The following is a 21,690-nucleotide window of genomic DNA, read 5'->3' as shown; positions in this document are numbered from 1 at the left end:
ATTTTGACTTTTACACAAATTTATATAAACTTCTTTAATTTTCCTTTACAGTGGTTTTCTCGCTTGTGGCCTTAGGGGTAGTGCTTTCACGGTGGGTCAGGCTGCTTCGGGTAAAGTGACCAAACACGAGAAAGCGTGCCTTGACAATCAGTACGTGTTTATCCCGTTTGCTTTTGATACTTTTGGTTATCTGGCGCCAGACGCCATGGACCTACTTACTCGAGTTCAAAGGGTCATGCATAGTAATGTTATGACTCTGAGATCTATGGACGTAGTTTTTAAAAGACTTAGTTTTGTTATTCAAAAAGGGGTAGCGGCGCAGCTTGTTCTCCGTTTACCAACTATCTCGATGTAAATTCGTATAATTTTAATAAATCTTATCTATTATGTTAACGCGACAATAAACACTTCTTGTTTTCAAATTATGATTGTCTGGCCTATTTGATTCTAGTGTATGATATGATACAAATTTTTTATTCTATAATAGAATCACAAATCTAACTCATATCTTTATTAGTAATATTGTCGTATATTGAGATTGTATGATTGATGACAAATTAGAGCGAGTGGAGTATGATTGATGACGAAGCAATGCCAAAGATGAAAAAAACACACGATACGTATTGTTACATCAAAGTGGGCTAGTAGTGGAAGTCTTGAAAGATTTTTTTTTGAACGGTAAAATTCTATGATTATAAAACAGGGCCAGCATATGCTGTAAAACCCGAAAAGTTACAAAACAAAAACAAAAATAAAATACAAACTACATTCCTTCCCCGTTCGGCCGTTCCCCCATTACATCATGTTTTCATATCATTTTACTATGTCTCTTATGTTAAAGTCCACCCATCTCTCCCGTACTATATCCTTAAACTTCGATCTACATTTCATCCATAAATACGTGTCTTCCCTGATATTATCCACCACATTATTACCGGTTCTTGATATACCTCTGAACTCCCTTTCATTCCTCGATTTCCATATATGCCACATCGTCGCTTGAAAGATCAGTTTCACCAATTTCTTCCATTCGGCTGATCCATTTAAATCATCAACATATGTCATGATCTTTTCATACGAACTGATATCCGCAGACATCGGCAACTTCAACCACACAAGTATGTTCCACCACACTGATTTCGACATTGTGCACTCACTGATTAGATGCCCAACCGATTCCTCCTCTATACCGCACCTTGAACATAACTCGTTTACTGACTCGATTCCTCTCTTCCTCAGTTCTTGTTTTACTGCTATCCTTCCAATTGCCACCCTCCATGTGAAATAATTGACTTTTTCCGGTGCCCAAGAATTCCAGTGCGGCCACTGTTCACCTTCTTCGCTTTCCGTTTGTTTTATAATTTGTTCCTTAACTACCGCCACTGAGAACTCTTCCCATTTATCAATCTTCCATCCCCAACAGTCTTCTCCTGTACCGAAGGTTGTTTTGTTTAATTCATGTAACATGCCCGACCATTGACACCATTCTTCATTGCTACTAGGAGGTCTCGCCCATTCTATGTTCCACTGAATTTCGTTGTTCACTTTTACCGCAAAGTCTGCTACGAACGCGTGCTTCTTTTTCACGATTTTAAACAAGTCTGGGTATCGCTCTTTGAATAGCATCCCTCCTACCCAGCTATCCAACCAGAACTTTACCTTTCTTCCATCACCTATTTTCGCCACCATTCTTTCTTTCAAGTTAATTCCTTTCCTGTCGAGTTCCTTGTATGATGCCACTACATCTTTCCAAATGCCTGGGACTCCACTGTTAACTGGAATATGTTTATGACTTCTTTTATTTTCATGAATTACCTTAATAACTTTTGCCCATAAAGCCTCCGGATCCGACTTATACTTCCAACCCCATTTTGCCAATAATGCTAGATTGGCACTTCTCAAATCACCTATACCGAATCCTCCATATTTTCTTGGTCTAACCATTTTATGCCATGCAATCCATCGAATCTTATTTTTTCCATTTTTTCTTCCCCATACAAAGTCTCTACGAATTGCTTCAAGTGATTGTATAACTTTCTTTGGTGCAAAATACATCGATAAGTAGTAATTCGGTAAGGCTCCCATCACCACTTTTGCTAGGATCAATCTTCCGGCAAATGATAAACATTTTGCCTTCCATGCCGAAAGTTTGTTGTTAAATTTGTCCACTACCGGTTTCCAAAACTTCACTCTTTTCATATTAGCACCTATAGTCAATCCCAGAAAACCAAACGACATTTTTCCTTTCCTACACCTTAATTTACTTGCCATTGATTCAATTTCCTCCTCCTCCACCCCTACCCCATATAGACTAGATTTGTTTAGGTTAACTTTTAACCCGGAACACAAGTAGAAGCATCTCAGAATCCTATTGAGATTTAGAATATTGGTTTCGGACCATTCCCCCATGAAAATTACATCATCCGCGTAGCAAAGATGTGATATGCATGGCCCATCATTCGGAAGTTTTACTCCTTTAAAGACCCCTCTCTCGCCTGCTCTTGCTCTATTCATTATAACATCCAATGCTTCCATGGCTAGAATAAAAAGGAATGGTGATAGCGGGTCACCTTGTCTTAATCCTCTTTGTAGTTTAAATTCTGATGTCGGAGATCCATTGACCAAAACCGAGGCCCAGCTTGACTTTATACTTGCAACAATCCATTTCCTCCAAAGTTCCGGGAATTTCATCGCTTTTAGATTTGCCAATAGAAACTTCCAATTTATCGAGTCATACGCCTTCTCAAAGTCTACTTTAAATGCAAACATTTTTTGTTTATTCTTTTTTGCCCAAGATATTACTTCACTCGTTATAATGGGGCCATCGAATATTGATCTACCTTCCACAAAACCCGTTTGTACCGGAGCCACGACGGATGGTATAACCTTTTTTATTCTTATCGCAAGCACTTTAGCTATTACTTTGTATATGACTCCAATCAAGGATATGGGACGATATTCACTAACCATTTTTGGGTCTCTTGTCATCGGTATTAAAGCTATGAACGACGAATTGCAACCTCTCTCAATGTGAGCCTTCTTGTGGAATTCTTTCAAGACCCCTACAAACTGTTTTTCCAACTGGGCCCAAAATCTTTTAATGAACTTGAAAGGGAAACCATCAGGCCCCTGGGGCTTTATCACTACCACAAGCCCAAACAGCTTCCTTTATCTCTTCTTTCGAAAAATCTTCGATCAACTTTTTCGCCTGGTCAGTCGTGAGTTGTCTGAAGCCCCTACCATCTAAAGAAGGTCTTTTACTATTTGGCTCTTTAAACCTCCCCGAGAAACTTTCCAATACTGCCTTCTTTATCTCCTTTGGTTCTGTTTCCCTTTTTCCATTTATCCATAATGCATTTATTCGGTTTTTCGCTTTCCTGCAATTTATTATTCCATGGATGAACTTTGAATTTTCGTCTCCTAGTTTCGCCCACTTCATCTTTGCTTTCTGTTTCAAATCTGTCAATCTCCTTTTCTCATACTTTTTTATCTTCCATTTACCTTCTATTCTCTTTTCCTTTTCGGCTATTGTTAGTCTACGAGCTTCCGCTACCTTTTCGATATCTTCCACCTCTGTCTTTATCTCTTGCAGCTCCTTTTCTTCTTTTAACTTTGCCTCCTTCCTCCACTGTTTTATATCCGCTTTTAGTGTTTTAAGAATGCCTGCCAAATCTTTCATCGAACACTCTTCATTTCCATATCCCTCCAAAGCTCTATCCACCACTCCTTGAATTCCTTCCAATTCGAGCCAGCTATTGTAGAATTTGAATGGAATCGGCCCAAAGTCCGATATGGAGCATGTTAAGGTAAGTGGACTATGGTTCGACAGGTACCTAGACAATGCTTTAACTTTCGCCAATGGCCATTTATTCATGAACTCGTCACATACCAGAATCCTATTGATTTTGCTCAAACTGGATCCATCATCCGGCATGTACGTGAACTTGTATCCCCCCATTTGGTATTCCATCATCCCTGTTTCTGCAATAAACATGTTGAAGACTGATGCATTATAGTTGTCAAACCTTGATATCATCCTATCCTCTTCTTCTCTTACTGCGTTAAAGTCGCCAGCCATCACCCACATTCCTTTTCGTTGAGCTTTGACTCTCTTTATTTCTTCTCATAAGTTCCGTCTACGCATTGCTTCACATGGAGCATACACATTAATTATATTTAGAATTATATCCGTTCCAGCAAGTCGGCCCATCACTAGCAGGAATGCTTCATTTTTCACTTCACTCAACTTGGAAAAAATCCCAGGATCCCAAGCCGAAACCAGCCCCCTGGACCTTCCCCTGGCATCCACAGACGCCCATTCCATATCCACATGTCCCCAGTATCTCCCCACTGTTACTTCATCTAGGTCCGAAACCTGAGTTTCTTGTATACACAAGAATGACGATTTATGTTCTTTTACTAGCCTATTAATCCACATTGGTTTCTCTGTTCCCCCAATACCTCTAATGTGTATATTTAACAAGTTCATGATTCATCGTTCAGCACCAATTCCTCTTGTACAATCCTCCTGACTTCAGACCGCAGCTTAGATACCCTTACTCCTATCTTTTTCCCTATTTCAACCGTTGCACTTGTTTCCTCCGTCAAGTCAGCGATGGGTTCTTCGTTCACATCCAGCGTCCTGTCAATCAGATCAATTATGTCATCCAATGTCGTCTGCTCATTGCTCCCAACTCCATCATTCATCCGCATCCTCTTGTGTGTCGCCGCGTAACTTTTTGTAAAAGCACACGAAGTCGTCCCCTTCTTTCTTTTCCTTGTGGTTTTGCGTTTATTGGGGGCCCATATTATCTCATCTAAATTAAATGGGTCATCATCAGGCCCATTCTTTGATCCAGCTTCTCTATGATTTATTCATCTACTGTACAGTGTTTCCCCATTATCACCTATCGGCCCATTATCATTAGGCCCACCAGAATCCCTGTTTGTAGCTCTGAACATTATTACCCTGCCAGTCCCACCTGTATCCTCCTTGTTATTGGGATCTGTGTTATTCCTTGGACTAGGTATGTTTGCTGTCTTCTCGTTCCTCATGCACTCAGCAAATATCTCTCTCCAATTACCGCCAAAATTAATGTCTGCATTAACTGTTTCTTCTTCCCCACTTGGCATTTCATTTTCCAAACCCGTTGTGTTCTCGGTTGCACCACCTCCGTTCATCGGCCTGTTCTCTCCCCATTCGTTTACCGGTGTATCTTCTTCCTCTCCATTCACCGGATTATTCTCTTCATCTCCGTCCACCTGAAAATTCCTGCTGACCCTATTATCTTCTTTTATGCCACTATTCTCCCTTCCTCCGTCAAGTCCCTCCCCTTCATTTGTTCTAGTTTCAAATCCATCGTCTACTATATTCTCCATTAGTATATTCACAAATACTGTTTCATCATTAACAAACTTTGGTGACCAGCTACCAAAAACCTCTGAAATCCAGCATTTAAAAGTTGTTTCTTTATGCTTAATGATGTGCGTGAAGTGTGTTATATTTTAGATGTATATTTAAGCCCTTTTTACACTTTTAGCCAAGTTTTAAATTTATAAAACACGATATTTATTAACACTAAACACACATATGGGCAAGTGCACCCATCGTGGACGTAGTATAGTGTTGGTAAGATACTGAGGTCGTCCAAGGACACAAGAGCTTTTAATACCGGTTTATCCTCAACATCTAACCAAATCAAAATGTTAGAAAAGATTTTAAACTAAGAAAATAAAAACTAACTAAATGCTGAAAAATAAAATAAAAATAAAAACAGATAGACAAGATGAATCACTTGGATCCGACTCGTGTATTAGTGTAACCTTTGATTATTTTCGCACTTTTGCACTTGTTTAAGAGATTATCTTAGTTATTGTAGTAGGCCCCTCTTTTGAAGGCGACGTTACCCTCAACCCAGTAGTTTGAGTCAGCAAGGATACAATCCTAAAGGGTTGGATTATTGGAAGATAATGAATTAAGTTATTAATGCAAATTATGGTAGGCCCCGCTTTTGGCGGTGACGTTACCCTCGGCTAAGTAGTCTGAGTCAGCAGGGATACAGTCCTAAATAGCCGGGTTATAGTATTAATAGTAGTTAACTTATGAGGGGGTCAAAGAGTTTGGATCCCCGCCATCCAATACCTAAGGGCATTGAAGGAGATCCTACTAAATTTGACCCAGGTCCCTTGCAGGACCTCTAAACGCTGAACAATGGCAAGACCCTTACCAAACCGTTCCCTTAACCCCCGACCAGGTAGCCAACATACCTCCATATAGACCGTGGAGATATGAATGGTGAAAATCTTTTATTTTATATAGACAGTAAAATAATGCCAAGACACCACGGACAAACGATAAGGAAAGATCACCTTCAACATAAGCAACTAGTTATTAAAGTCATTAATACAAAACCAAATAAAAAGTGCAAAAGATTAAAAATAAAAAGTATTATACTAAACACTTGTCTACACCAAGTGATGTAAAAGACTTAGGCAAACATGGCCTTGATTGTCAAGAACTCTTACGATCAATCTTGGATCCCGAGACGACTCACACACTCTATGATGGACAATGGATGATGGTGGTGGATGATGGTGTTGTGATGGTGGTGGGTGGTGGATGAAGTGTGAGAGAGGTGGTGTGCCAAGGGATGAGTTGCAATGCAGCCAAGCACTCCTATTTATAGGCTGAACAGAAGGCTGGGCACGGCCCCGTGTCCGCTGGACACGCCCCCGTGCCTGTCTGACACACTCTCTCTTCATTAATTGTAATTCGCAATTACAATTAATGCGCCTGCTGTACTTTCGCCACGCCCCCGTGTCCGCTGGACACGGCCCCGTGGTGGGTAATAGAAGCTTCTACTGGTTTGTCTTTTCTGCTGCTTCTTGGGCACGGCCCCGTGCTGGCTGAGCACGGGGCGTGTTCAGTCTTCTGCCTTCTCTATTTTGCTTGGGATGATGCTTTTGAGGGGTCGGGCAATCCACTTATGTTCCTTTTCTTGTATTTATGTTAGATTTAGCTGTGTTTTTGCTTCTTTTGTGAATTTGAGCTCATTTAATCCTGAAAATACAAAAGGAAGACAAAAACACTCTTTTTCCAACATTAGTACTAAAAAGGGTTAGTTTTATGCCTCATTTGATGTAATTTATATGTTGCATTTTACACACATCACTTAACTTCGATCTCTGTATTCACCAGCTGACCAGTATTAACAACAACTCCAATATGTGCAATAGATAGGTTCCCATCTTCCTTGCTTACTTCACCCACTTCTACCACCTTCCCAATTTTCCTTGCGATAGAGTTTATATTGTGCTTATTCCTTAGACTGACCGGAATACCATAGATACAAACCCATGCAATTCTTTCATACTGATTCGTATCTTCCTTCCATAATATTCCATTACTGAAAAACTCCCCCCATTGTTTATTGTAATTCTTTTAGAAGTCTGTGGTAACCATTTGTGATCCAAACGTGACTAATATACTCATTCCCCCAAGATACCTAATTTCCATTGTATCTGGAAATAGATCACTAATTATCTTTTTTGCTCTGCACAAATTTCTCAGCGAGTTTGCCTCCAACCGCACGGTCCTCTTACTCCATTCCGTTGTATCCTCCTCGATTAGATCCGATATTACACTCTTATCCCCTCTATCTTCATTCTTTTCTCCTGCCACGATTTAAGAGTAGGACCAATCCCTCCTATCGTTGTTCCATCCTTTTTGAGGTTTAGGTATCCTTATTTGCTACTGTTCGTTGTGTTTCCTTCCTGTTTCTTCATACCTCTCCCCCCACTTCTTCATTGTACTCGGTCTCTCCCGATCATCCTTCGTTGAATGCCACTGGCCTCCGTATGACCTCTTGTTACCCCAAGTCTCCTTGTCATCCTCTCTCTTGAACTTAGACACATTTGCCATAACCTTCTTATCCCCGAACCAAACGTTTTTTAAAGCTTGGACCAATCTGTTTACATCTCTTATCTTTTTGAACCTGGCAAAAGCAAATCTCTTACCTTTTAGATCCCTTTTTCTCGGAAAGTAAACATCCGATAGGTAGCCACATCTTCTTATTTCCAGCTATATTTCTTTGTCCGACACCTCATCTGGTAGGTTTGCTAAGAAAATGGTAGTACTCGGCTCTTCAACTTCTTTCTCCTTTCCTTTTTTCCTTCTCACCGTCTCCCATTCCTCATCTTCCACTGTTCTGTCTCTTCCTTCCGGTGGCTTTTCTTTTATCCTCCAGCTCCATGCCTCTTGTCCTCCCCACTGTCTCCTCTCCATATTTTGCTATAATACACCAGGGAACACAATCCCAGTAGTGAATGGAATCGCTGGAAAATCAAGATAGAATGAAAGGTAATGTTAGAGTCTCGGGCACTATGTGACTCAGGTCAAACCTTGCACCCTATTTCGATATCTACCTCTTCGTCGAGCCACTAGCGATTCGTTCCGGCACACTCGTTATGTTGGTGACAACCAGTCCCGGACGGCGAATGGGAGGATCGAAAGTCGGTTTAAAGATAAAGGTCAAGCCAAGATACCGGCGACATCGACCGTTAAACCAGAGTTTCACCGCTCCGTCGAGCCACCGCCGACGGTTAGATATCTACTTCCGGCGAATTTTGGTTTTCTAGAGAGAAAAGTCTTTTTACTTTCTTAACTTACTTGCCGCGTGTGTTTGGAAGTCTTGAAAGATAACACACTAAACATCTTTCCTTAGTTTTATATGCCTCTAAACGTTACTCAATATATTAAGTGCAAGTATGCTCATTATGACATATGAAGTAAATGAAGTTGTTATATATGAACTTAGTTATCTTATATATATAGTATATATTATTATATTATATTATACATATATTAAAATTATAAGCTAATGAATAGTAATTTTAATATTACAATAATACTTAAATAAATAATAAATATAAAAATATATTAGAATTAGAAGCTAATGAATAGTAATTTTAATATTACAATAATACTTATTTATTTACTTTTTAACTTTAATCATTTTTTAAGATCACATGTTGGGATAAACTTGTTATATTTTATAATAGAAGCTAATGAATAGTGTTAAGTTTGATAAGCTTGTGTCTTTATGCTTAATGATGTGCGTGAAGTGTGTTATATTTTAGATGTATATTTAAGCCCTTTTTACACTTTTAGCCAAGTTTTAAATTTATGAAACACGATATTTACTAACACTAAACACACATATGGGCAAGTGCATCCATCGTGGACGTAGTATAGTGTTGGTAAGATACCGAGGTCGTCCAAGGACACAAGAGCTTTTAATACCGGTTTATCCTCAACGTCTAACCAAATCAAAATGTTAGAAAAGATTTTTAAACTAAGAAAATAAAAACTAACTAAATGCTGAAAAATAAAATAAAAATAAAAACAGATAGACAAGATGAATCACTTGGATCCGACTCGTGTATTAGTGTAACCTTTGATTATTTTCGCACTTTTGCACTTGTTTAAGAGATTATCTTAGTTATTGTAGTAGGCCCCTCTTTTGAAGGCGACGTTACCCTCAACCCAGTAGTTTGAGTCAACAAGGATACAATCCTAAAGGGTTGGATTATTGGAAGATAATGAATTAAGTTATTAATGCAAATTATGGTAGGCCCCGCTTTTGGCGGTGACGTTACCCTCGGCTAAGTAGTCTGAGTCAGCAGGGATACAGTCCTAAATAGCCGGGTTATAGTATTAATAGTAGTTAACTTATGAGGGGGTCAAAGAGTTTGGATCCCCGCCATCCAATACCTATGGGCATTGAAGGAGATCCTACTAAATTTGACCCAGGTCCCTTGCAGGACCTCTAAACGCTGAACAATGGCAAGACCCTTACCAAAGCGTTCCCTTAACCCCCGACCAGGTAGCCAACATACCTCCATATAGACCGTGGAGATATGAATGGTGAAAATCTTTTATTTTATATAGACAGTAAAATAATGCCAAGACACCACGGACAAACGATAAGGAAAGATCACCTTCAACATAAGCAACTAGTTATTAAAGTCATTAATACAAAACCAAATAAAAAGTGCAAAAGATTAAAAATAAAAAGTATTATACTAAACACTTGTCTACACCAAGTGATGTAAAAGACTTAGGCAAACATGGCCTTGATTGTCAAGAACTCTTACGATCAATCTTGGATCCCGAGACGACTCACACACTCTATGATGGACAATGGATGATGGTGGTGGATGATGGTGTTGTGATGGTGGTGGGTGGTGGATGAAGTGTGAGAGAGGTGGTGTGCCAAGGGATGAGTTGCAATGCAGCCAAGCACTCCTATTTATAGGCTGAACAGAAGGCTGGGCACGGCCCCGTGTCCGCTGGACACGCCCCCATGCCTGTCTGACACACTCTCTCTTCATTAATTGTAATTCGCAATTACAATTAATGCGCCTGCTGTACTTTCGCCACGCCCCCGTGTCCGCTGGACACGGCCCCGTGGTGGGTAATAGAAGCTTCTACTGGTTTGTCTTTTCTGCTGCTTCTTGGGCACGGCCCCGTGCTGGCTGAGCACGGGGCGTGTTCAGTCTTCTGCCTTCTCTATTTTGCTTGGGAGGATGCTTTTGAGGGGTCGGGCAATCCACTTATGTTCCTTTTCTTGTATTTATGTTAGATTTAGCTGTCTTTTTGCTTCTTTTGTGAATTTGAGCTCATTTAATCCTGAAAATACAAAAGGCAGACAAAAACACTCTTTTTCCAACATTAGTACTAAAAAGGGTTAGTTTTATGCCTCATTTGATGTAATTTATATGTTGCATTTTACACACATCACTTAACTTCGATCTCTGTATTCACCAGCTGACCAGTATTAACAACAACTCCAATATGTGCAATAGATAGGTTCCCATCTTCCTTGCTTACTTCACCCACTTCTACCACCTTCCCAATTTTCCTTGCGATAGAGTTTATATTGTGCTTATTCCTTAGACTGACCGGAATACCATAGATACAAACCCATGCAATTCTTTCATACTGATTTGTATCTTCCTTCCATAATTTTCCATTACTGAAAAACTCCCCCCATTGTTTATTGTAATTCTTTTAGAAGTCTGTGGTAACCATTTGTGATCCAAACGTGACTAATATACTCATTCCCCCAAGATACCTAATTTCCATTGTATCTGGAAATAGATCACTAATTATCTTTTTTGCTCTGCACAAATTTCTCAGCGAGTTTGCCTCCAACCGCACGGTCCTCTTACTCCATTCCGTTGTATCCTCCTCGATTAGATCCGATATTACACTCTTATCCCCTCTATCTTCATTCTTTTCTCCTGCCACGATTTCAGAGTAGGACCAATCCCTCCTATTGTTGTTCCATCCTTTTTGAGGTTTAGGTATCCTTATTTGCTACTGTTCGTTGTGTTTCCTTCCTGTTTCTTCATACCTCTCCCCCCACTTCTTCATTGTACTCGGTCTCTCCCGATCATCCTTCGTTGAATGCCACTGGCCTCCGTATGACCTCTTGTTACCCCAAGTCTCCTTGTCATCCTCTCTCTTGAACTTAGACACATTTGCCATAACCTTCTTATCCCCGAACCAAACGTTTTTTAAAGCTTGGACCAATCTGTTTACATCTCTTATCTTTTTGAACCTGGCAAAAGCAAATCTCTTACCTTTTAGATCCCTTTTTCTCGGAAAGTAAACATCCGATAGGTAGCCACATCTTCTTATTTCCAGCTACATTTCTTTGTCCGACACCTCATCTGGTAGGTTTGCTAAGAAAATGGTAGTACTCGGCTCTTCAACTTCTTTCTCCTTTCCTTTTTTCCTTCTCACCGTCTCCCATTCCTCATCTTCCACTGTTCTGTCTCTTCCTTCCGGTGGCTTTTCTTTTATCCTCCAGCTCCATGCCTCTTGTCCTCCCCACTGTCTCCTCTCCATATTTTGCTATAATACACCAGGGAACACAATCCCAGTAGTGAAATGAATCGCTGGAAAATCAAGATAGAATGAAAGGTAATGTTAGAGTCTCGGGCACTATGTGACTCAGGTCAAACCTTGCACCCTATTTCGATATCTACCTCTTCGTCGAGCCACTAGCGATTCGTTCCGGCACACTCGTTATGTTGGTGACAACCAGTCCCGGACGGCGAATGGGAGGATCGAAAGTCGGTTTAAAGATAAAGGTCAAGCCAAGATACCGGCGACCTCGACCGTTAAACCAGAGTTTCACCGCTCCGTCGAGCCACCGCCGACGGTTAGATATCTACTTCCGACGAATTTTGGTTTTCTAAAGAGAAAAGTCTTTTTACTTTCTTAACTTACTTGTCGCGTGTGTTTGGAAGTCTTGAAAGATAACACACTAAACATCTTTCCTTAGTTTTATATGCCTCTAAACGTTACTCAATATATTAAGTGCAAGTATGCTCATTATGACATATGAAGTAAATGAAGTTGTTATAAATGAACTTAGTTATCTTATATATATAGTATATATTATTATATTATATTATATTATACATATATTAAAATTATAACCTAATGAATAGTAATTTTAATATTACAATAATACTTAAATAAATAATAAATATAAAAATATATTAAAATTAGAAGCTAATGAATAGTAATTTTAATATTACAATAATACTTATTTATTTACTTTTTAACTTTAATCATTTTTTAAGATCACATGTTGGGATAAACTTGTTATATTTTAATATTATAATAATATATATAATTTTTTATTACTTTTCTTATTTTCTTTACTTTTTAAGTTTGATAAGCTTGTGTCAGCCGATACTGGTATCAAAAATACCGGTACGGTTATCGGTACATAAAGGTAAAAACCGACACCAACCTCGTACAGAAAACGCCAAAAGTCGGTATCGATTTGATTTTGAAAATCTTTTAGTTCGGGAAATTCGGTACTGCTACCCGTACCATTTGCTCATCCCTGATCACGGGTACCGTATGAACAACAACGGTATCGTGCAACTTTTTACAAGGAACGCCAAAAGTTGTATCGAATTGGTACTTAAGATCTTTCGGTTAGGGAAATTCGGTACCGGTACCCAGTATCATTTGCTCATCTCTGACCACAGGTTTCATATGGACAACCCAGGGCCGGCCCTGAGAATCCGTGTACCCTGTTCGAGCTCGAAAAAATGTGCCCTTAGACCTTAACGAAATTGGGTATTGGACTCACTAAAGGTCTAAACCTAATTCCAAAGAGGTTAATAATTAATCTAAACCATAGGAATAGTTTTTTAAGGGGGCCTATGTTGGTGTTTGTATGGGTATACCCTATTAAAAAAATAATTTACATATACATATCGGCTTTTTTTTTATAAAAAAAAATGTGCCCCTCGAAATATCGGGCTCTGACCGGTGGTCCTCCCCGCCCACCCCTAGGGCCGGCCATGGACAACATCGTTACCATACAAATTTTTTTGATGATTTTCTTTTAGTTATCTTTAAGTGTTTTTTTCTATATTTTCTTTTTATTTTTGTCAGTGGTTCCGTACCCAATACGCTTATAGTGATTTCAAAACATATGTAAACACAGACTAAACAGAAAAAGACGTTCGCCGCAACGCGACGATTGTAAAAAACTAGTTAACAAGAAAGCATCGAGATAGTGAACAGTATCCGACATACAATGATTTACACCAAATTCTTTTTTTTTTTTTGGAGAGTTAAATTTGATAGCTAATGAATTCAAATTAACATAAACAAAATCCAAATTAGTTTAGCAATTAAAAAGATATTTATAAGAAAAGGGTAAAATGAAAACTAAATCGAGTTATAAGAACTGAGACTGAGAGTTTGAGATAACTAATTTAGACCATTGATTTAGAAAAGGGTAAAATAAAAACTAAACTGAATTATAAGAGCTGAGAGAACTAATTTAGATCATTAATCTAAAAAAGGGTAAAATGAAAACTAAACTGAATTATAAGAACTGAGAGAACTAATTTAGATCATTCATCTAGAAAAGATGGGTGCATGGGATTTAAAGATGGCTTTGAGTTTTGTCTTTTCAAGTAACATATTAAAATAATTTATTCACTTTTTTTATTAATCTACTAGGAAGAAAGCCCGTGCGATGCACGGCATCCATAATAGCTATTGTTTGTTCGTGGTAAGACGTCTGACACGGCCAAAGCATAACATGTAAGACAATACGCCTACAAAGGGGCGTGCTTAAACTTTATTAAACCATGGGCCATAAATTGTTTCCTTGGCAAAACTTGCCGGCCAAAAAGAAGTGAAAAAAGATGTCTTCCAAGAAAAAAAAAAACATGAAACAGATGAAGGAAAAACGCATAAACTCTCGCACGCCTTCCTATCTTATTGGATAACAAATAGACCAAACTTTAGCTAACGCATGCCACCGTCATCCCCAATCCCATCACCAGCCAACTGACTGCAGTGAAATAACGAAAAGAAAACTATTAAAAATGTATACTATGTTTACGTATATATGCATCGAAAAGTAGTACGGGTTTTCATTACTAACACTAAGTGCAGACGGTATACCTTTCATGTGGGTCACTGTCAACTGTTTCTTCTGAATCCGAATCTGCATAAGCAGGCCTGGGAAGGAAAAGCACGAAACATTTATGTAGACGGTTATCCAAAATAAATATGCACAATTACATTGTTTATGGAAATCAGTCAATTATAGTTGAAAGTTTTTTTGTTGCTTTTCCATTTATAACGACACCAAGTTTATTTTTTTCAAAAGCCAACTTCTCCCCTTATATGTCTTTATACATTCGAAGTGATGCGTTACCAAGTTTTTTTATTCCTATTTTTTATCGGTTTTGATTTTTTATCTGTTACCCGATCCGCCCGTTTTGTAGTTATATCAAATGATCTAGTAGAATGAAACATAAAACTTTACAAGATAATATCTTAGGCCATGGGGTATGGGACGGGGGTTTGGGCGTGGGTTGGGGGAAAACGCCCAAGGCACCACCCCGGGTGGGCTTGGGTTGGGGCGTGGCGTGGCCCTTGGGGCTTGGCTTTCAAGCCGGGCGTGGGGCGGGGGGACATGCTAGCTGGCTTGCTCTTATTAGCTTGCTCTTTTTGTATTATTTTTTTAACAATCTGCCACACCCAACCCAAGCCCAACCCACGCCCCGCTTACCCCGAGGACACGTAACCAGGCGGTGGGGGGGCTCCCATTCCACGTGTCAACAAATGGCCCAACCCAAGCCCCACCATACCCCATGGTCTTATATTAACCTCCTTAACAAGCATGTTGAAAGGAAGAGAGATATAACAAAACCAAACAATATTCTAGAAAGAAGTCAATCGATAAAAAAAGCAAGTCATATACCTGTCTAAACGACTTATGAGGAGTTCTCCAAAATACCTAAAAAATTCAAAAGTAAACACTCAAACATTGGATAACATTGTAAAATAAGAGATTGTGAAATACACATGTTGTACTTTTTGTGATGTTCAAATTCAACATGTAAAGACTTACTGGGCTCTTTTTAATTGAACTACAACAATAATTGACATGCTAACATAACTATATTATTACATAATATTCTAACTGTTTAAATAAAACAATTTGCGAGCAACTACACATTTTTTAAATGAAGTTTGGGTGGCAAACCAGCCCTTTATAAGTGAAGGGTTGGAATGATCACTAAAAAGACCACACATGCTATACATGCTGATATAAACACAAATCTGCACATACAAATTGCAGCAAACTTGGATGACACATTTCATTGAGCACTTGGTAGGCATAAGTAAACCTTTCAGTCTTAAACATTAATGAAGCAATAACCAAAATCAATATAGATGCAAGTGAATGTAAGCAGTTGTAACAATTTACCTCATCATCCAACACCACATGCGTAGAAGGTACCGAGAATGGCGGAAATAACAGAAGCCTAAATCCCTAAACCTTCCATTGCTGGAATCCATAGCCACCGGAATGCCACCCACTGTTGTTCGTAGAACACCATCAACCGCCACTGAGCCCTAACCATACATGTGTCGCCGGAACCTAAAACCGTCCATCCTACTTGTGCACATCCATTTTAATTCGTTCAAACTCACTGGTGCTCTACCCGTTTCCGTCGATCGGTTACCTCAGACCACCAAGAACCCATCACAACCCAGATTAAATTGGTAAAACCCCTTGTGGTGATTGGAATACAACGACCCTATAGAGACAGACGATGAGAAAAGAAACTTGATTTATCAAGTCTTATTTTGTGCGTTTGGATGATGAAGGGTTTCATAGTTATTGACATTGAATTGAATAAATGATGAATTTAGTGTCGCTGGTTATCATAAATGCCTAAATTAATAAGAATTTTCTTTATAAATTTTAGTCATTTTAATAGTAATGTAGAAATGCAATTTTGCCCTTTTTAGTTTTTACTATGATAATAAAGTGTTGTACCATAAGCAATATAGCTTGTAATTACTTAACTTTTGCATGAACCCTTGTGAAATGCTTTATAATATAGTATTGAAAGACACAAATGTATTTAAGAGGCAAGGTTGTAAAAAAGTTGATATAACTAAATTTTTAAGTATATATAGATTTTAAGTCTAGTTTGTTACAATTATAATATTAATTTTATTAATTTGAAGAAATAATGTATTTAAGAGACTCATGTATTTAAGAGTCTCATTAATGAAGGTTGTAAAATAGTTCATATAACTAAATTTTTAATTATATATAGATATACCTATATAAAGCAAATGTGATGGATAAGATTGTAATTTTACCATGCATACAAGTTATCAAGCACCATGTACAAGGATGAGTAAGTCATTTTAAAGGGGTTAAATCTATATTTAACTCAAAGTTTTAAGACACTAGAGGGTTAATTGAGAGATTTCAGCCTTCCTATTGAATGCTTCAGTTTCTAATCTATTCAGTTCCTTCAATCATGTTCAATTTATACATATAGACACCAACGAACGGGAAATTGAATGTGCTTTCATCACAATCACATGGCTTTGCCTCTTCATGACCCTTACTTCACTCCTCAAAACCCACCCATCAATAAAATAGAGAAAGAGTGAAGGGGGCCACCGGACGTATTTCCGGTGGCCGTCTTCGGCGGTGGAATGGACGCATCAATCACGTGATTATCAGCTTCCCTTCTCCTGTTTCCGCTGCTTTCTTGATATACAAGTAACCCTCTGCCTAACGCATCAACATCAATCAACCGAAAAATTAGGGTTTGAATAAAAATTGGGGTGATAAACCACCTCAGTACATATTGTTTCGATTCAGTTCGTTTCCTTGCAAATTTCATCCTCTTCATGGTATGCTATCCTTTTTCCTTTTCATTGTCCTAACTGTGATTTCACACACGATGGTTAATAGTTATATCATGTTGGTGTTGATCGAAGATGAAACCCCAAAATTTGTTATTATGGTTGTTATGAATTATAATCCATTTTATTTATTTGTTTAGGAAATCTGCAAGGGCATATTGCCCACCACAAAGTTTTCTATTCACAGTGTCTACTTATATATTTAATCAACATGCTAATATCCTTGAATTAATGGTTTCAATTTTGTATTTTAATGGAAATCTTTACCAGTTTTAAAGCATGCTGACAAGGAAGAGAAATCTGATAACAAGAAAGTATGAAATCGTTCTGTTATGCTCTGCTTCTTATTTTCACATTTTTTTATAAACTCTCATTAACAATTCTAAATACTTGTAGGGAGATAACAAGGAAAGTAACTATGATAAAGATATATTAAGTTTATACTTTTTATATGTCGATAGGGCATCAAATGGTCAATCATCAACAGGGGACAAAAAGAGACTGTCTAGGATATTGATGAAGGTATGTTGAAACATATCTTAATTAGTTAATTTGTCACACCTCGATCGCGTAAAACAACAAAACGCGGCGGAAACGTCGGGAAGTGTCGTAACAGAATCATTGTTTCACAACACATAGAGCTTAAAGTTTTGTTTTATTAATTAAAATGTTTACATTGTCTTAGTTTAAACAGAAAACGGAACATAATTTAAACTTGTCTTGCTGGATTTTAAGTCACTAAGGCCCAAATCTGCCTAAGTGTGTCACTATCATCATCAAACATTAGTTCCTGAAACACATGTGAATATAGGTACGTCAGCATAAAAATGCCTGTGAGATACATAGGTTTTGTTGTTGAAGGATTCATGACTTGTAAGTTAAAATAAGTGTTTAACGAGAAGTAGTCATGAATCTTGTAAACTGTTTTCTTTCATAAAATCATGTGAAAATCATTAAGATAATCAGATGATATAAAAGAAAAATGTATGGTTAAATAATTAACCAAGGAAATGAATTTATATAAAACGTGTCATTTGTAAAACAATGTCTTGTGAACAATATGTCATGTCTTTGTATAAATGTATCATGTCTTTGTCTTTGTCGAAGTGATTTAGATAACGCTACGATATGTAATATCATAAAAGCACTTATATATAGGAAGTACCAGCGGCGTATCCACCATGCTTTTATCATATTACACATGCCTCGTTATTTAAATCACTTACCAATTAACCACCAAAAATGTCTTGTCAAACCAATGTCAAAAGTCGTGTATAAACAATGTATCATGTCACAATGTCAGGTACAATCCATGTCTCGTATAATCAAATGTCTTGTATGGTGAATAAAGAGTATTTACTCAAACCATATGTATAATGGCATGTATATATATAACCAAATGTCGTGTACAAAACAATTTCTTTGAATGAACCAAAGTTTATGTCAAAAGTTATGTTTTGAAATAATTGCTTTTGTTGATATAAACATTTACAAGGTTTGTTAACGAATACATTCAAGCCTTGTCGTCTGTCAGATAACCCTTATAAAGACAAAGGTTTATCAATGTTCATTGGGTTCTGTCATTCCCCAGATGGATACTTCCAAACCAACTAGGAAGCGGGAATGAGGTTAGCAGACCTATGGTAAACCATACATACTACCGATCGGCGGGATAAATGTTAATGAATGTATCTAGTCTCGTTTTACATACCAAAATGTCATAATTAATGTGAACATGTCAGGTAAAATGTCTTTGTAAACCATGTACTAAGTAGAGTGTTCATGAAATCAAGGTGCTAGATATGTTAAGTCAACATACGAAGCAAAATGGATCCTTGAAATCAATGTGCTAAGCATGCTAAGTCATCATACGAAGCAAAACATAATTGAAATCATGTACTATATGTGTACTAGATGAACATAGCAAGTATATGTCATGAAAGCGTGAAAGCATGAAAGTAACAAGTAGGCACATGTGTATCACCTCAAAATATTTGAAAACGGTAAAATAAGGGACTGTGTACTCACTTGAGATTGCTTAATAGTCTTGGAATAAAGACCAAGTGAGCTCGAAGGATCGCGGAAATCAAACGGCACCTAATATAGGTAACTATGTTAATAATCGGATCCTAAATCGGGAGATAGGATAGAATGAGGTCTTCTAAACCAAATGAGTATTGAAACTCATATGATATGGTTTAACAAAGCCTACATTCTAAATTGTAACCTATCCTAAGTGCTTATGACCCATTAAGGTAGTTTATGCTACTTTAACGCGTCATTTGCGCAATAGCGCATTCGGATAGCCTAACTAGTCCTATGACAAGTATTATATGCCCTAAAATTTTTAATATTGTTGCATAATCAGTTTAAGTGTAAAAATTTAAGTTACATATGCTTAAATTCAAATTATGCGTAAAAAGGGCATTTTGGTCATTTTCCTAAGGCATATAAACTACCTATCATACAACTAATCAAACAAAGTGACCATAAGGTATAACCTCGGAAGGTTATTCCCTATACAACTATGGTCACAAAATATGTTTGGTCGGATCCTAATGATCGACCAAACGGGTCGGGTTCGAAAGTCTAAGCGGTTGTTTAGACCGCTTGACTTACGACCCTAAGTAAGCACTAAACTAAAAGTGACGAGTTAAACATGTCAAAACATGTTTAACTAAGTTAAAAAATTGTTTTAATATCAAACCAAAGTGTTTTGATACCCAAAAATAGTTTCGTCACAAAATGCACATAATCGTGCATTTTGACCGAAACTTTGACTCTTTACTTCGACTGGTCAACGTGGTAATCAGTAGGTATAGTCGCAAGGGACTATAACCATCGTGATTACACTCACATTGCAAAGTTCAAACGAACTTTGTCTTGACCAAATCATGGTCAAAGCTGAAAGTCAAACACTGTTTGACTTTCTTGCTTAAATAAATAAACAAGAGATGAAAGAACACTTACAAGTGTTCAAGGCTGAAAAAGATGATCAAGAAGACTCAAGTATGAAGCATCCAACCAAGTGGTAGCCTCAAATAGAGCAGAGATGAAGAAGAAAGCAAATGAGCAAGTTGAAATGAAGAAACCCCTTGCTATTTATAGGAATTCTTGGACCTTTGGATCATTGCCAAGTGTTATTGAGTTGATCAAGGCATGATCTTGGCCATACATTTGTTAAACACTGATTAGGGGACTTGGAGATCACACAAACCAGCCCACAAGATGCAAAAACCATGATTAAAAACAAGTTCTGCAGCTGATTTTGAAGATTCTGGATTCTGTTGTGCTGGCACATGCTTACGGACCGTAAGCACTTCACCATACGGTCCGCATGGCTTCTGTAGACCAGCAACTTTTGCAAAATGACAGTTTTAGTCCCTGTGCGTGTTTTGCCATTCTAACACCCGTCAAGCCCATTTTCATGCTCCATGATGAAGTTAAAGTATATTTAACTTGAATTATGCTAAAAAATGTCACGGATGTCGGTTCGTTTGGCTGTACGGTTGTGTTTTTCGGTTAATTACGACAGAATCGTAACGAACATGAAAACGACCCAAATTGCGCGATGAATGGTATTTTTCCATTCCCATCACTAACATACAATATTTTAATGATTACAAATTTTTTTGGATGTCCGGATATGGTCAGAATGCAAGATATGCACGTATATGCATACTTTCGTAGTTTTGAAGTCCCTGTGATCAAATAAGCATATTTTCGCATACCGAACCCCTCAAAACTTATTTCTAAGCTACGTTCAGGGTATTTAGGGTATGTTTAACTTATGATCTTGTTCCGGAGTGTACGATGCTATACAATTTGACAGACTTTCGCAGTTTGTCGCAAATAGTCCCTGTGATCGAATAAACTTGTTTTTGACATACCAAACCCTTCAAAACTTATTTCTAAGTTATGTAAAAGTTATTTAAGGCATGTTAAGATTGTGTCACTATTCCGGAGTGTTTCTCGCGTTAAACTGATCACGTTTACGAAACAGTTTGCGTATAACTTTCCAGAAAGTGATTAAGAGCTCGAAATCGAACAAGAATTGATATGTGTAAATATCACCTGTAATTGTTCAAATCCCGAGAATGAAACACAAGATTTCATTGGATTCGTATTTGTATGATGGTCGTAGAGGCACAAATGTCACATAATTATTAACCAATATATTTCTTTTATTGTGTTCTATAATTACAAAAATGTCCTATCGGCCAACCGTGAAAACGACAGTTGGTATTCCCAAAGTTCAAAGGGTATCAAGAACCACTTCTGTTTTTACCAAATCAACATCTTCAAATTTTGTTTTATCCAAGAAAGTTGAAACATCAAAGTTTGAATCTATTTCCTGTAAGCAAATTGCATAAGATGTTACATTAGATGCAAGTACA

General features: G+C 37.8%; 1 protein-coding gene and 1 long non-coding RNA gene across 2 annotated transcripts; both read right to left on the bottom strand.

Moving 5' to 3' along the window:
- Positions 1-3,121: 3,121 nt before the first annotated feature.
- Positions 3,122-4,087, bottom strand: LOC110882144. Its single transcript, XM_022130231.1, has one exon. The coding sequence runs from the start codon at positions 4,085-4,087 to the stop codon at positions 3,122-3,124; it is 966 nt and encodes a 321-aa protein (XP_021985923.1).
- Positions 4,088-14,147: 10,060 nt separating this feature from the next.
- Positions 14,148-14,603, bottom strand: LOC118482886. The gene is made up of 2 exons (XR_004869123.1): positions 14,513-14,603; positions 14,148-14,399 (listed from the first exon to the last, which is right to left on the bottom strand). It is a non-coding gene; the product is annotated as an uncharacterized LOC118482886 (long non-coding RNA).
- Between the last annotated feature and the right edge of the window lie 7,087 nt (positions 14,604-21,690).

The sequence above is a fragment of the Helianthus annuus genome, chromosome 10, assembly GCF_002127325.2.
Source record: "Helianthus annuus cultivar XRQ/B chromosome 10, HanXRQr2.0-SUNRISE, whole genome shotgun sequence".
Lineage (NCBI taxonomy): Eukaryota > Viridiplantae > Streptophyta > Magnoliopsida > Asterales > Asteraceae > Helianthus > Helianthus annuus.
Note: the sequence above shows the minus strand (reverse complement) of the source record. Positions and strands in the feature narration are given on the sequence as shown.

Coding starts and splice junctions, on each gene's coding strand:
- LOC110882144 (XM_022130231.1), bottom strand. CDS start 4,087: ATGTGGGTGATGGCTGGCGACTTTAACGCAGTAAGAGAAGAAGAGGAT.